Source organism: Apis laboriosa, unplaced genomic scaffold (assembly GCF_014066325.1).
Source record: "Apis laboriosa isolate Shangri-la unplaced genomic scaffold, ASM1406632v1 scaffold14409_cov159, whole genome shotgun sequence".
Classification (NCBI taxonomy): Eukaryota; Metazoa; Arthropoda; class Insecta; order Hymenoptera; family Apidae; genus Apis; species Apis laboriosa.
Genome location: NW_025221511.1, coordinates 229,789 through 245,361, shown reverse-complemented (window position 1 = coordinate 245,361; position 15,573 = coordinate 229,789). Strand labels below are relative to the sequence as shown.

At 35.7% G+C, this 15,573-nt stretch overlaps 1 protein-coding gene across 8 annotated transcripts in view; it reads right to left on the bottom strand.

Annotated features, from left to right (window-relative positions):
- LOC122721110 (diacylglycerol kinase 1) overlaps positions 1–15,573 on the bottom strand; it is an 83,455-nt gene that overhangs the window by 9,748 nt on the left and 58,134 nt on the right. For 4 of the 8 annotated variants that reach the window (XM_043948400.1, XM_043948399.1, XM_043948403.1 and 1 more), the window contains 3 exons: positions 8,390–8,524; positions 7,989–8,220; positions 5,948–6,112 (listed from right to left, as the gene is read on the bottom strand). In XM_043948400.1, coding sequence (XP_043804335.1) covers positions 5,948–6,112; positions 7,989–8,220; positions 8,390–8,524 — 532 coding nt within the window. Of the gene's footprint in view, positions 1–5,947; positions 6,113–7,988; positions 8,236–8,389; positions 8,525–15,573 lie in introns of all 8 variants that reach the window. The other 4 variants (XM_043948402.1, XM_043948405.1, XM_043948406.1 and 1 more) reach the window with 2 other exon arrangements.

Genomic DNA, 15,573 nt, shown 5'->3' with positions numbered 1-15,573 from the left:
ATGGCCGTAGATAGACGATCTTGTCGCGACGAACATTCTTGGAACGATATTTGTAAGCAGAAATTTCACGTTTCACCGTGTAATTTCAAGCGACACGTAAACAATTTCTCCATCCAAATGATCGGAAACGTAACAAACGTTTGTTTCGATTACGCGTTTCTCGGAAAGATATTGGAAGATATTTGATTGATGCTGTGTTCCGCATCTTCTTGCAATATTCTCTCGATTTATAACAAGATGTACCTTAATTGAGAAATTGCAAAGAGAAGAGATAAGATAGATCCAGTTCGTAGACCTTTGCAAATTGATTATTTCGGAAGATTATGAGATTACGAGAAAGAATATAACAATGTTTTCTGAAGATTTAACAATTAGTTTCTCAATGAATATTCATGATTTGCAAATGGCCTTGATAACGTAGCTTGGAACGATCTTCAAATCTCTGTAATAAATATCTTAATCCTCGATTAACAACAGAGACATTCATGAGATTACATTTAGATTAGATTTATATCTTACTTTTTTCCCACGAAAAAACTCTGATATCGAATACCTTGAATTGTACGATCTATAATTTCGAATTATACTTCTTCGAATTTCAATTAATCAGAACTATGAAGACATCGAAGATGATTCCGCGAAACATCAAAATAAAATGTGATTGTTACGTTCCCGATAAAAATAGTATCGAATCGAAGACGAGACAAAGCTTGGAACACAATATTCCCTCTGTAATTCTCTCCCGTGATTTTACGAATCTTCGCATACATACAGCTGTGCAAAAGAGTAGAGAAGAAAGAAAGAAAGAAAGAAAGAAAGAAAGAAAGAAGGAGAAACGGGTAAAGCGGATGGTCACGAGGGAAATAAAACCGGTCGATCAATCGCGAACGATTTATCTTTAGTACGCGCAACAACGTTGAAACAAATTCACCGACTATTTTATTACTATATTACTCTCCAGCGCTCCATTTTGCCTCGTCCGTGATTTTCCAATGGCTATATGTCGCGGCGATTTCGAATGACGCACGAAAACCGATTCTCTAAGAAACTGTATAGAGAAAAATTCTTCTCTCGTTTTGTCGTCGATCGTGTAGAACGATCGTTGTAACTTTGCTGCATTTTCACTTCCTTTTCCCGATCTTATATACGTATATTTTATCATTTAAGAGTAAAAAGTGACTACTTAACACAGTATTTTTCGCAAGTGGAAACTACTATTAAGAGCGATGTGTCCAATGATAATTTCCAAGACGATGCCTACTTGCGAAAAATATATACATCTTGAATGATAAGTTTCGTAAATGTATTCGTAAATCCTTACGAAGAGATATCATTTTGCGACGATAAATTGGAAATTGCTGTTTCGAATATTTGCACTCAAGATGGCAACAAGATAAACAGAGAAAATTAAACAGTAGCACGAATGGTATCCATCGAATTCCGTCAATAGCAAATAGTTGATTTTGGGCAGAGGACGGAAAAGTACATAGCACTTAATATATCACTTTCCTATTCAAACGACAAATATTGACCCGATATTAAATATTTCGAATATTTTCATCGAGCGAAACGATGCAACGTGAAGTTGGCGCGTTTCAAGTAATGATAAAAAGGGGATGCAAACGGCAGCTTCCCTAATTATTCGTTCGAGCAACGAAACTAGGGATGAAGGAAAATTTCATCGAGGAGCAGGTTCGTTTCGAGAACTTGGTTTCAATTTATTCCATCGAGCAACTGGAGGATCACTGCGAACAATTAATTTAATTGAAACCATCGATGCTCGCAGGATGACACGATTGATTGGTTCGCCGCTACGATCACAGCTGTAATGAATAACCGGATGGGGGCTAACTTATTCGTTATTTCCGATTTCATTTCGCCGTATGAATAGAATCATACAATCAATTCACCACGTGCATTGTTTCCCGCGGCGATTAATCCGACACCACCCTCTACGATCGAAATGGTTTTTCGGTCGAAAGAAAAAAAAAAAAAAAAAAAAAAAAATAGGATGTTCTTCGATGCTAATGTCATTTTCATTTGACAAAAGGCCTTGAATGTTTCGGTTTGTACATTGGCCAGTCGCGACGAATATATTTTATGTCAACGTGGATATTTATGACATTCAATTTTCGTTATATATCGAGAAACATTCTATTTAAATATTCTATTTAAATTTCCTATTCATTAATTTTCGGTGATGATTCGGAGAAGATTGTATAGTATTGTATAAAATTGTTCAGTGTCGTTATAAGAATGATCTTTCGAATTATTTACAAAAGTGGAAAGAAGTTTTGAAAGATATTTACTTGTAAAATTTTCGTTGTTGATTGAAAATAAGAATATGAAATGTTCGAAGAATATTCGTTTGTCTTCCATATGTATTGTATAATTGTATATCATTGACGTTAATAAAGTTTCCAATTCATTGGATATTTAAAAGTTTTCAAAAGAAAGAACCATTATTCGTTTAAATTATTACTAATTCTCTCATTTCCTTTAAAAAGTTTCCTCTTCCTCACTCACCTTCCTTCAGCAACGCACCAGGAATATCCGGTAAACGTATTCGATCGTTCTTCAACATCATTTCCTCAACAATCGATACTTAACGACAAACTTTAATAGTTTCACAGATTAAGAAAAAAAGAAAACGCGAAAATTGTGCAATAATATCAATTACCAGCGATCGCGATTATCGTAGGGCGGGAAATATGAAGATGACACTTGTTGCTTCCCGCGTGACTCGAGAGATACTGAGAAAATATATCGAGAGAGATTGAAGTCGAGACGAGTCTCGATGTACTCCTTATACTTGACGTTATTTATACCGGATGATACCGGTTCGCGTTATTTCGGGGATCGAACGAATACGCAAACTCATTGGCGAGTAGCGGGACAATTAAATGGCGAGAAGGGGGTTCAAATGGAGACCTAGAACGGCAAAATTTCAGATAAAGAAATTAATAAAAGCGTGGCGTAAAATAAAAGAAATAGTTTGAATGTTGTACAAATAATAAAAAAAATTCCAATTTAAAACGCGATAGTTTTTGAATAGAAGAATTACATTTCTCTTGAGGAATAATTTCGATGCTTTGTTGTGCATTGGAATAAAAATTGGAAAATCCAAAATTTGTACCCTTGATAAAAATTTACTTATAATTCTGTGTTCTTGCCAGTTGGAACGAAGTAGATTAGAAAATTATCTAGGAGTTGTAGTAATCAATGGAAGATTAAATAGCAGATATATAAATGGAAAATTCTATTGAAAGTTTGATGAAAGTTTAAAAGCGGATAGGATAGTTTGACTAAAATGAACAGATGTCTTAATTTTGCATTAGAAACAGTTGTTTATTCCGCGCTACGTATTTTCTTCGATCTTTCTGTGAAAGATTCTTTTTTAAACGAGATTGACCTTTCTGATCAAGGAAGGAGGTGACAAACCGTTTAAACCGAGGCAAGAACACATCGTTTGATGTCTCCGTTCCCTCAACTCTTTTCATGTTTCAAAAATATCGCCTTTGAGATTTCGGCGTTTCCCTCTCTCGTCCGAGACAACTCCGCAAACAGTTGATCTAGAATTTTCACGGACCGCTTCGTGACATTTTGCAAAGATCATGCTGTCATTTTAAAATGGATATTTACGCGGTTTATTGAAACTAGGAAGTCGCGAAGATTTAGTCTAACTCGTCGAAATCACGCGTCAAACTCCGCTAAATATTTCCCCACGCATTAAAGGTCATCCCAGCATTACCCGAGTTTTTTAATAGACCCTTTCATCCGCGTAACAGGCGAATTTTACACAATTTCATCTATACAATTTATACGAAACTTTAAGTTTTAATTAATTCTAATTAATTATTCACGATTAATTTCTGATCGATTAAATAATTCATATTATTGGAATACGAATTTCAATTATTAAGAGCGAAAAATCATAGATAGAAGCGAGATTACGTATTAATCAATATGATCCATCGTCATATCAGACTAAAATAAATGAAACTTTACTATAATAATTTAAATCAAAAGTGTTTGAAATATTGTATTATAGAAATAAAAATTTCGAAGAAAGAAATTGCCTTCATCCTCCAAAGTTCATTTTACTGTAACTAATCAACCAATTAATATCGAATACTTTTTCCTTATCCTATTCAATACCTGATCACAATGGCGCAGATATAGATATCCTCACAAACCTTCTTAGAATCGAAAAATCTTTATTTTTTTTTTTTTTTTTCGTTTTTTTCAATATTATTCGCCGAAGATACTATACTTCCGGTCGAGAGTTACAATCCAACCGCATTCAACGATCCCACTATTCCCGTGAATAATGCATCAGCGTAAAAATCGGTGGGTGTACGGAATGAAACCTTTCCTTATCATATCAAGCGTAACCCAGGCTCCCCAGGCAAAGGAGATTCCGCTCCATTCTCGGAACGCACATAAATTTTTCCACCCGGCAAAGGGTATTCTCGTGTCGCTGCTCCGTTTCAACGTTTCCTTACCTTGATCCCCGTAGAATATTGCGCTCCCGATATTTTCGGCCCGATACACAAATTTCTCCAACCCAGACGGACGGTTCCATCAGTATGGAAATCACCTCCACCCATTTAAATTGAAACTTCACCAAAGTCGAGCGACAATAATGCGCCGTTCCGCGGCTTTATCGCGTCCACTGGCCCTGTGTCTTTAAAAAAGGATTCAAATAATCGATATTATTCTCAGGAACAGGAGGAATTCCTTTGTAGGTCGTGGCGAGATTTCCTTTGATCGTACGTCTTCCGCTTTCGAATCTTTGATTTACTTGATTTACCTGGAATCTTATGCCGACTTAGTTACTGTCATCATCGTGTTTAAGTTGGAGAGATTTTTGCTTTTGCCTTCTCTTAAAAACTCTCTTAATATTGGTTAAAATGTTAAGAAAAATCGTTACTTATGACGACGAGGAAGGAAGAAGAGCGAGGTGTGCGGGGAAAAATAATTTTTTATCAAGTAACGTTTTTATCGGACGTGCGTCAAGAGTTTTTGCACGCATCTCGCGCGTGAGTGAATAACGCGGAGAGAAATCGATTACAGCATCATCGAGCTACCATGGGCACGACCATATTAAGTCGTACACGTCCTTACGAGTTTTACGATTTCGGGCAGCTTTTATGGCATCGATTTGTTTGCCAACCTATATGTCACGGCTCATCGTAAAGAATCTTACGATCATGGAGAGAAAGAAAGAATGAGGCAAGATCATCTCGCGATATTGTGTCGTTTAACTCGAGATTGCCCATAGGCGTGGAATTATTCTTCTTTGGAATCGGATATTTATCCACTCCGCTCCATTATGCTCCTTCAGACGGAACCTTGTGAATTCCATTCGAAATGCGAAACACAAGTTATAACATCGCGCTTGAGTTAAACGGAATCATCTTATTTGCCTTCCACGTAAATTTCTGCCTTGTGCTCAAATGCGAGTTTCATGTTCATCGTCGTTCATGAACTTTAATACCGTTTTTCGATTTTAGATCGATGAAGTAGTAGAGCAAAAGCGTTCCTTAAAATAACCAAAATTTAAAAATTATCTAAAACGAGACGTAAAAAATATTTTAAAATTACTTTTGAAAACATTGGCAGATAATTCTTACAGAATTTTTATTGACTAAATTAATATCGATTAAACAATTATTCACATCGTGCTATTTTCCATTCATTTTCTATTTTCCCGCTTTTTCCACGTCTTACTACCACGTCTACTACGCAAATTTTACAAGCAAAATATTTTTTCTAATTTATCGCGACAGCAAAGACATCGTCAAAGGTGGAAAGAAGAAAAAAAAAAAGTAAGTGAAAATGGAGCAAACGGTCTATCAGAGGGATGTAATCCCGTTGCATTTCAACGGGATGACGTCCAGGAGCAAATTGGTTGACGGCATCGTTAATATCGAGCTCGACCTACCTTCTAATTTCCCGTTGTTGATGAGGAGCGAATTGTTCGACTTCCTGGACGAATTCCGCGACATTTGGCTATGGCTCGGGCTGCTGTCCGTGCTTTTTTTCTCTATCACGTCATGGCAACTGTACGACGTGTGCTGTTGTATCGTCAATATGGGATGAACGCTTCCTTGAAGCCCGTCCATGGAACGCAAGGAAGAATATTAGTATTATTGACGCGATCGGATGACTCGAGAGTAGGATTACGGGGGCTTCTGATATATCGCGAGCAGATTCTCCATTTAATGGCAAGGAAAAGACCGTCTAATGGACGATCGTGGCGAAGTTTATCGCTTTCTGTTCCTCTGACCCGATCAATCGGATAAAACAAGCAGACAGACCGACATTCGATATGCGTGTGAACGTTGATTTCCCCCCAATGCTCAATGGTAGACAGACAGAATTATAATGGATATATCGTCCGTAATGTTAATCCTATATTATTGTTCCATTGTGATTGGAGTTTCGATTTTAAATCTGTATTGTTTTCGATTTGACGGGAAGAATATTTAGAGGATACGATTGTTATGAAAGTGTATTCGTTTGTATAATTAATATAGAAGTTTATAATTTAGAAGTTTTATGAAAGAAAAATAAAAAAATTTACTTTGTTTACTTTAATATTAAATTTCTCTTTTTATTCTTAATTTTTATCATGATGCGTTCTATTGTTTTGATCTCAATTTTTAAAAAAATAGGCGTCACTCCTCGTGTTGAATTGTTAAAATTTTTAATAAATACGTTTATTACGCTACGCACGGATTAACAGCGATACATAATACATTTTTTTTTTTTTTTTATTTGTAATATTCATACAAAGCAATTCGGTAATCAAAGAGAAAAAATGTGGTCAAAGTGAGATTTTTCAAGATCCATCGTTGTACATCGCGCACAAAGAAAAATGTATCATTGATTTAATTTTTCTCGCGTTCTCCACTTCATCCTTTTTTTGTTTACGCTCGAATTTTATAAAGAAACGTTCCGGTGAACAACTGGAAAAACTTAACAAAAGGCCGCACAATGAAATCGCACGTTTTGTGCAACTCTTTATTTTTTTCTTCAGATTATCGTTTATCGTAGTATCGCCATTGGACAACCAAATCTTTTTCTCGAGCTTGGCAAAATAGAAAATTAAAAATGGAAAATCAGTGGTGAGATTAAATCAGCGAATGAAATCAGTAATCATTCACGGTAATTCACTTTCTACGATGGACCGATTTTTTTCGCTTTCGCTTCGAAATTCTATATTATTTCGTGACAATATCAGAAACATTCGATCGTGTAATTTATCGCTTCTTATTAGAATGAGAGATAATTGAATATAGAGATAACGAATATTGTATGTTGGAACATTATTTTTTTGAGACAATGTATGGTTTTTTAAATTATACAATGGTAAAATTTATTTATTTTATATCATCGAAGATTGTAAATTATTTGATCTGCTAAACTATTCAATCTTCCAATTATGAATATGCGTATCATTGAAATTTAAATCAATTTTTTCAATGATTTATATTTTACATTTTTCAATTCGTCGTTCGTAGTCGTTCGTCGAGCATTTGTAAGGATAAAATAACGTTCAGAGGATATATACGTATAGTGTGCATTACATAGTTCTCTTAGAATTGTCTATCGACGGTGAAATGTATTGCAAATATCTATTGTCTGATCCTTTCGTATCCCGTGAGAAACAACCAGTTAGTGCAAACGTTTCATTGTTTTCTCTTCAAAGTATGTTAATATTGCAAAATATAGCTGTAAACTCGCGCCGATTAAAGATGATTCAACGCGTTTACGTGTAAGTATATTGCGTTTACACTGTAAATATCTTTATCAAAGATCTAAATTTATGATCGAAGGACATTCTAAATAGACTTTTCCTTCGTTAACGTTTCAAGGATTAAACGAGCAAGTAATTAAAATAATAACAATAATTTCCTCTCTGTCAAAAAGTTTTCAAAAATTGATTTTAAATGTAATTTCAAAAATAAAATTTTAATTACCTGTGCGTGCTCTGGTGGAGATTTCACTGTCCGTTCTATGATGCCCCAACGCCTGCAATTTCTCTGTGAGACCGTGAATTTTGTCAGCCAAAGAGGAACCGTGTCCACCCTCCGACGATGTCCCACCAGGTAGACCTGTGCTGTTCACATTGCTGCTGGACGTTGTGTGAGACGTAATGGCGGCACAAGCGGTCGTCGACGAAAGCACGGCCATTTCCTGATGCAAAGATTCCTATCTCTGATAAATCTTCGAATATTTAATTTAAAAATCAGCGTGAAAAATTTGATCGAACATCGAACATTGTATTAAATATTAATACAATAAGAATACTTGAAAATTATTATTAATTTTTTTTTAAATAGAAAAATCTTTAGAAAAATTATAAGAAAGAATATCCTACCTTAAAAGCTTTCCCATCGACTCCTCGTGGCACTTTTTTAACGAACGACAAAAAAAGATGTCGTGAAAGTTCGTCAGGGGTTGTCACTTCGAGATAGGTGTCCAGAAATTTACGAAATCCTTCATAATCAATGTCCTGAAACAAAGATTCACTATCTTAGCGATAATAATATTTTAAATCTATTCCAAATGTTAAACGAACATACAATTATAATCAAATTGGCAATATCCAATGAATGAGTTGTTTTAATTTTAATTTAGGATGTAGCTCAATCAAAAAATAAGCATCAACTTATAAGACATAAATACGGTAAATCCATTATTTAAGGGAATCTATATCGAAATTACGAAGTGTTTATTACGCAACCGGATCGATGTCACTTAATTTAATTAGTTATTAACCCTGAAACCTATCGTAGAAGCATATAAGCATTGTATAATTTAAATATAACATTAAATTATCAAATCCCTGATCCGACAAATTAACTATAAAACAAATTTTCATTGGACAAAAATATATAGCATTTCGAGCTTGTGGAAAAACTATCTTTGATACTATTTCTAAAATTTGAAAAATTATCAAAAATCAAGATCGTACACCATTGAGATTCAAAGATCAAAGATGGCCATAAAAATATTCAAATAATACGTATAATTCTTATTAAAATCTAAATTATTCAAAAGGCTTGACAATTTTTAAAATCCTTTTTTAATTATTTATTATATCATAGTGTGTTAAAAATGCTTTCCAATTTTCCCAACCAGCCAATTTATCGGATCTTCACGATTCCCATAGTGAATATATTAGCTCGATAATAGCAATAGACATCTTGTAATCAGCAATGCTGAATAGTTTGCTCGGGACTGGTCGATCCAGATCAACGGCTATTATACATGGATTATGCGGTGATCTAAATCTTGTTAACGCATAAGCTTTCCGCACACAAAGGCGGCACATCGTGTTCGCGGTACGAAATGAGATTCTATCACGCGCTTCAAATCACCATATGGGAAACTTCCTGTTCAGAAAATGACCTTCCATCCGATCGTAAATTGAGACAGGAGAGATATTAAAATCGTTTTCCGTACAGATTAAAATAACGGTGCCGATTGTGACACGGTAACGTAATCGTTTCCGGCGGAAAAGGGTTTGCAACGGAAATCTTTGGACATTTGTCTCGGTATAATCGCACAGCAGAATCGAAATTAAATTTCATCGAGGCTCAGGTGAAAGTTGCTCGAGCACCTGTGTAATGAAGCAATTGTTTTAATTGATTGGATATTTAACTGGGCTGACGGCCCTTATACCTGTTGATCAAGAGCAAGAAATATCGTAATGTTACTTGACGCAAAATGATCGAATGGGGAAAATTGGTTGCATGCCTTTTCCCATTTATTACACTTAAATTAAGTTATATATTTAAATTGAAGAGTAATCGAGCAATCGAAATTAATCGTCGTATGTGTAATATTACGGAGATTGTGAAGTTGTACAAGTATTATTCGCCCCGATAAATAACTTCAACTTTGAATATTTTCTACATTCGAGCAATATAAACATGATTATCACTTAATACTTGCTGGCGTCGTTAATTAATTCGTTTTTCGCTTAACAGAATTTTGTTCAACACTTGTACAGATATTTAACATAATCGATAATTACGACACCTTGCAACATGCTCGCGTGAAATTAATTAACATTCATTAGTCGCCGCTTATGAATGCCAATTATAATCATTCAGCTGTTTATTTCAGTGAAGGTGTCTCGAATAATGTGTCGGCGATATCACAAATGATTAATTATCTTGGCATTTTAATATGTGTTCCCTTCGTTATCAGAACGCTCATTACAAACACTCTTACTTTAATAACGTATTATATTTTTCCATTTTTTTGTAAATCTCCACTTATTACAAATTATATAATACTAATTATAATTAATAATTTGCGGATCTCATTAGAATTGGACAATCGATCATTTTATTTATGGAAGCTTTCCGAGTTTGCATCAGGATTCAGGGCCTAAGTTCGTCAGGATCTTTTGATTGCAAGTCAAGTTAATGAGGAAACAAGCCACGAGTCGCTAACGACCAACCCAGTTTCGCGTTTTATTTGAACAGATCCGTTCGAGAGCGACATTTATCGATGTTCCGGCGCCAAGGGCGTTGCCTTTATCATTTTCTTCTCCCATCTTTCTTCCTTTCCATCTCTCTTTCTTACCTTCACCTTCTGTTGAACACCATGAACGATAAAGCTCTAGAACGAACCACAGTTAAAGTAGTTACTCACGAGCTATAACGGAACAATGTCCCGAAATAAGGGATTATTCCAAGAAAAAAACAGCAATTTATCGATATATAATCGAAGCGTATTATTATTTCACGTTGTAATAAAAGTACATACTCAATTTTGTAATAAAATATCGCGTTGCTCACAGCTTGAGATTCAAGAAATTTCGCGTTTCGTATCGTTTTATACATCTTATCGAGGAGATCGGTATTATTTATCGGATAAATATATTTGAAAAGATTAACAGATATTTTCGTAAACATTCGAAGATATCGATTTCTCATACCTTTTTTTTAAGAATATAATTTTTTAAGAAATATATGCACAGAACTGTATATGCAAAAATTATATGCATTATCATTTTGATTTTGATTATTTGTATTTATACTCTTTCAAGAAATATGTAAATGTTATTAAAACGTTGATAAATATATACTCAAGATTCTAAGAAAAGAAAGTTATATCATTTAATATACAGACGAACTGCATATATTTTATTACGTGATAAACACTATCGGTTACAGCTGAATATAAATCTTTATCGAGTTTTTCAAATATTCGATAAAAAAAAAAAAAGAAATTACCATAGTACGAGAAAATTATGAAACTGTTTGTTCGAACACTCTGAATCCCCTTTCATTATCTTCCTCTCTAAAGTAGTTTCTCCGTACGGAAAACATAGACTTGGAAATGGAATTCGCAAATGCACTTGTTATCGATCGATTAACCGCGGATGCAATTGGTCCGGCGAATGCTCGAATTTACTACTTAATAGGCAACGCGGCATATACGCCGCAATCGTATTTAACAGGGTGTTTTCGCGAGCAAGGAACAAGCAAGCAACAAGGGACCGTGAACATTGCCGATTTTACATTCTATTCTAAAGTGAAACAACCGATTCAACCTGATCGTAACTATAACTAACGATTGTACTCGGGTCACGGTTTACGACTTACTCGTTGGCCGGTTAGTTAAGCCAAGTGGTGCACTTTCAGCATTTTCCTTAAAAGGCTCCTACAATTTTAACGAGTCAATATAATTTTCATGATGAGAGAGAGAGAGAGAGAGAGAGAGAGAGAGAGAGAGAGAGAGAGAGAGAGAGAGAGAGAGAGAGAGAGAGGAGGGAAAGAAAGGAAAATTTTAATAAATCGTTTTTCTACGATAACTTTGAATCTGGCTATACACTTGTAAATCATTTAAATCTCTAGATTGGTAAGTGAAACGCTTGTTACGGTGTCGCTATGGTGTAAAAAGAACCGTTACAGTATATAAGGTCTTGTGAAAAGCTGCTTTTTACGACGCCGCTTCGTGTTCGAAGTTGTGCAACGAAATCGAAAGAGGGGAAAATGTTTCGAAGAAACATGATTCGTAATATTTTAACAAATTTTTCATTCGATTATTACGACTATCAACTTGTTAATAATTAAACTATATTAAAAAAATATTATTCCAAATCGTTTTTGAAGTTCAATCTATCGTATTGATAATAAAATTGTAAAAATTGCTGTCTCACTGAACTTGGCGGAAGTTCAATAATAATCTGAGAAGAAGTCACGTGGAGATTCATCAAGGCGATTGCTTTAATAAATCAAAATATTATTCCAAAGGATTAACACGGATCGTCTTGAAATTGTATTTCACGTCGAACGATTACCCAACCCAACCTATTTCCTATCTCGTCCAATACCTAATAATCCAATAAACAAAAACAGAGGAAAAAAAAAAAAAGAAAGAAAGAAATAATATTTGAAAAAGAAAGAGAAGAAAAATCAATATCGGAAAATAGCCGAGAAATTTCATCGAGGATAGAAAGAGATGATCGAGTCGAACGGTAGCAAGAAGGAATTCCTTTCAAGAATTGCGAATCGACCGTATCGCGGCTTATCCTCGATATACGAATATCCCGGAAACTGGGTCACGCTCGTTGTCTGAAGGAATATCCGCATGAATGAGACAGGACACGGCCATTAAGCTTTGGGAAGAGATACAGAGCGCGGAGAAGTTGTGAAGGGCGAGACGATGAACGAGAAGAGGAGAGGGAGGGTGCGAGGGAATATAGAAACGAGGTTGTTCTCAATGGTCACGTAAGGGAGTGGTGGTGACGTCAGTGGGACGATGACATCATCGTGAGGTCGTCATAACCCCGATAAGGCTGCTGGGTATATAGGTCAAAGTGGTGAAGGATCATAGCTGTTGGATCATGGAGAGAGAGAGAGAGAGAGAGAGAGGGTGAGGTATTTTCAAATGTCACGTAGGCTGCTGTAAAATTGACTCATTGCCCCGTTAATACGCAGCTCAGAAATGAAGAAAAATGGGAAACGATGGATTCTGGTATTACGTCCACTATGGGAGCCGCTTGTGTTTTCCAATGGGGCACACGGCTGGTAAACGATGAAAGATGGCCGAAGCTATTCTTATAGAGATTTATAAATTTTGATATATCTTGGATAATTGGGGAAACACTCGTAATGTCATAATTTTGAATAAATGTTGTCGAGAAATCGAATCGAATAAGGGAAAGAAATCGTTTCGGAAAAATTTATCGATTGGCCGTGTTTCGGCTTTGACGGTGAAAGAGGAAAGGAGAATTTTTTCGTGCATGTAAAAAAGATGTGTTGCAAATTATAGGGGTCTGTGTGAGAGACTTTGTCGGCACTTTGTAATGAAAGGATAAAAAGAAGCGTTCGTTCCTAGTGGGTTTCGTCAGTGGCGAAGAATTTGCCGGAAAGGCTACTTAGTGGGCCTTAGATTCCGTAATATCAGAGGTCAGGTTAAAAGGTGGATTTGCATCTCTTTAATGGAATAGAAAATCACCACCAGGACGTTAGAATCCCTTAAGTTTTAAATTAAAACTTTTAATTTTATCCATTCCATCGTGATACTCTTCCATTTGTTTAAATATTCAAATAAATATCTCCGCGTGTATTTGTATAAAATGAATCTATTTTTATACCATTTTATTTTTTAACAAGAGTGGAAGAGTAAGTTAAAATAATTGTATACATCCATGTTAAATTCTGGCAAACAAAAACTCGTTAAATCAAAACAATCTAAAACGACGAAACAGGATTGAATTGAAACGTTTTAAACCAGCCCATCTGTTTAAATATTTCTCCTAACCAGAGGCAGGGCGGTTCGTTAATCCGAATCTGTTAATTCTAACCTGAAGCGAGGAAAGAAAGTTTCATTCAACGGTGTTATCGTGGTTAAAATTCAACACATGTTTACACGTGTTATACGGGCAGTGTGTAGAGGATTCGATTATTCGATAGGGGGTGGAGCAGTGTCAACAATTCAAATGCCAGGAATAGTATCATCCATGTACCTGGCTATAAGGAGACCTTAAAGGTTGTCTGCCACGAATGATGGGTTGGTTTCAATTAAACCTCTTATGGAGAGAATCCACACCTTGTACAAACATAATAAGCTTTTCACCCTTACGAGTCTGGCTGAACTTCTACCATCATATGTACTCAGTTCTTTGCTCTAAGAAGCATCCTTCATATCCTGAAGAAAAACCTTTGTATTGTTGTACCATTTAGAATTTTATACCGAGAAGAGAGTTATTTTGATCGAAAATGTAATATCCAAATACTTGTAATAATTTTTTATTATTATAAATTATAAGCCAAACTTCGGATCTTATTATTTAATTTCTAGGAAAAAAGTATTAATCGTATAATCGTTCGATTAATATTAATAAGTTTTTAATACAATAGAATCAATAGAGAGTGATGAATATTCTTTTGATAACAACATTATATACGTTGTAATTATATTTCAATCAGGGAAGGAATCAAAAATAAAATATTCCCATTATTCTTCTCCATTTCACTGAATAAATCATCAAACTGATACGTAACTTTCCCCTCCGCCTCTTGTTCATCGTCTGATTTGATTTCGTTTCTCGCACTATCTCGCGGATCGATAAACGCTTTTCAGTATCACGTTCCAAAGGAGGAACAATTGCAATGCAAACGCGATAACGAGTCCTACTCCACTCGTTCCATTTACCGAACTATAACACGAATTTTCTTGATGCTTCCCCTGTTTCAAATCAATCTTCACAGCGTGAAGAATTTAATTTATTTTCCATAGGAACCACGTTTCCGAATTAAAAGTTTCCATATCGGATAAAATGAAACGAGCAGATTATCCTCTCGCGGATCCAATCATATTTATTAGGCGCTCCCATTCTTGAAAGGATTCTTCGTTCGATCTTGTTTCCGCATCGAGCACATCCTTTATATCTCGCGTATGGATCGATCGGTTGTTCCAACCCGATGAGATTTATGCCTCGCTTCGAGAAAGTTCCAAGTTTCATTGGGAAGCGCAGCGCACAATCGCTTCTGGGTCATTGTCTCTTTGGTACGAAAGATCGGCGCAAGTGAATCGCGTGTTCGTTAAACGACGACAAAATGGAAGCCACTCGATCGAACTTATATCCCCGTGTTAGAAAAGTTTCGCTCCTCTCTTCTATCGGTTCGAACACTTTCATCAAAGTATCTCTTCCCCTCTATTCTCATCGCTCGGGCGGAAAAATATTTGTTATTTTCGGAAGCGGGCTTCGAACTTGAGCGAGAAGTTTGAAGTAAGGCACGGTTGAATTCGTGAATAAAATATGGGAAGAAATTACGGATTGTATGATCTTCCGCCGGTGATACGGTTGAACGATTCGTTCGTCGACATTAGAGGCATCGATTTCGTGGCTCGAACACGTTACATAAAGCTATCGACGAGTAAGTATCCTTGGATACTTTTTAAGCCAATACCCGTTGAATTACAAGGAAGTAGCTCTCCCGAGGAGAGTGGTTCGAGAAGGGAGATGGATTTCCTTCTTTCGAATTCAATATTGTCGTACGAGCCGTTCTCGAAAAGAGAGACGAGTAAAAAGCA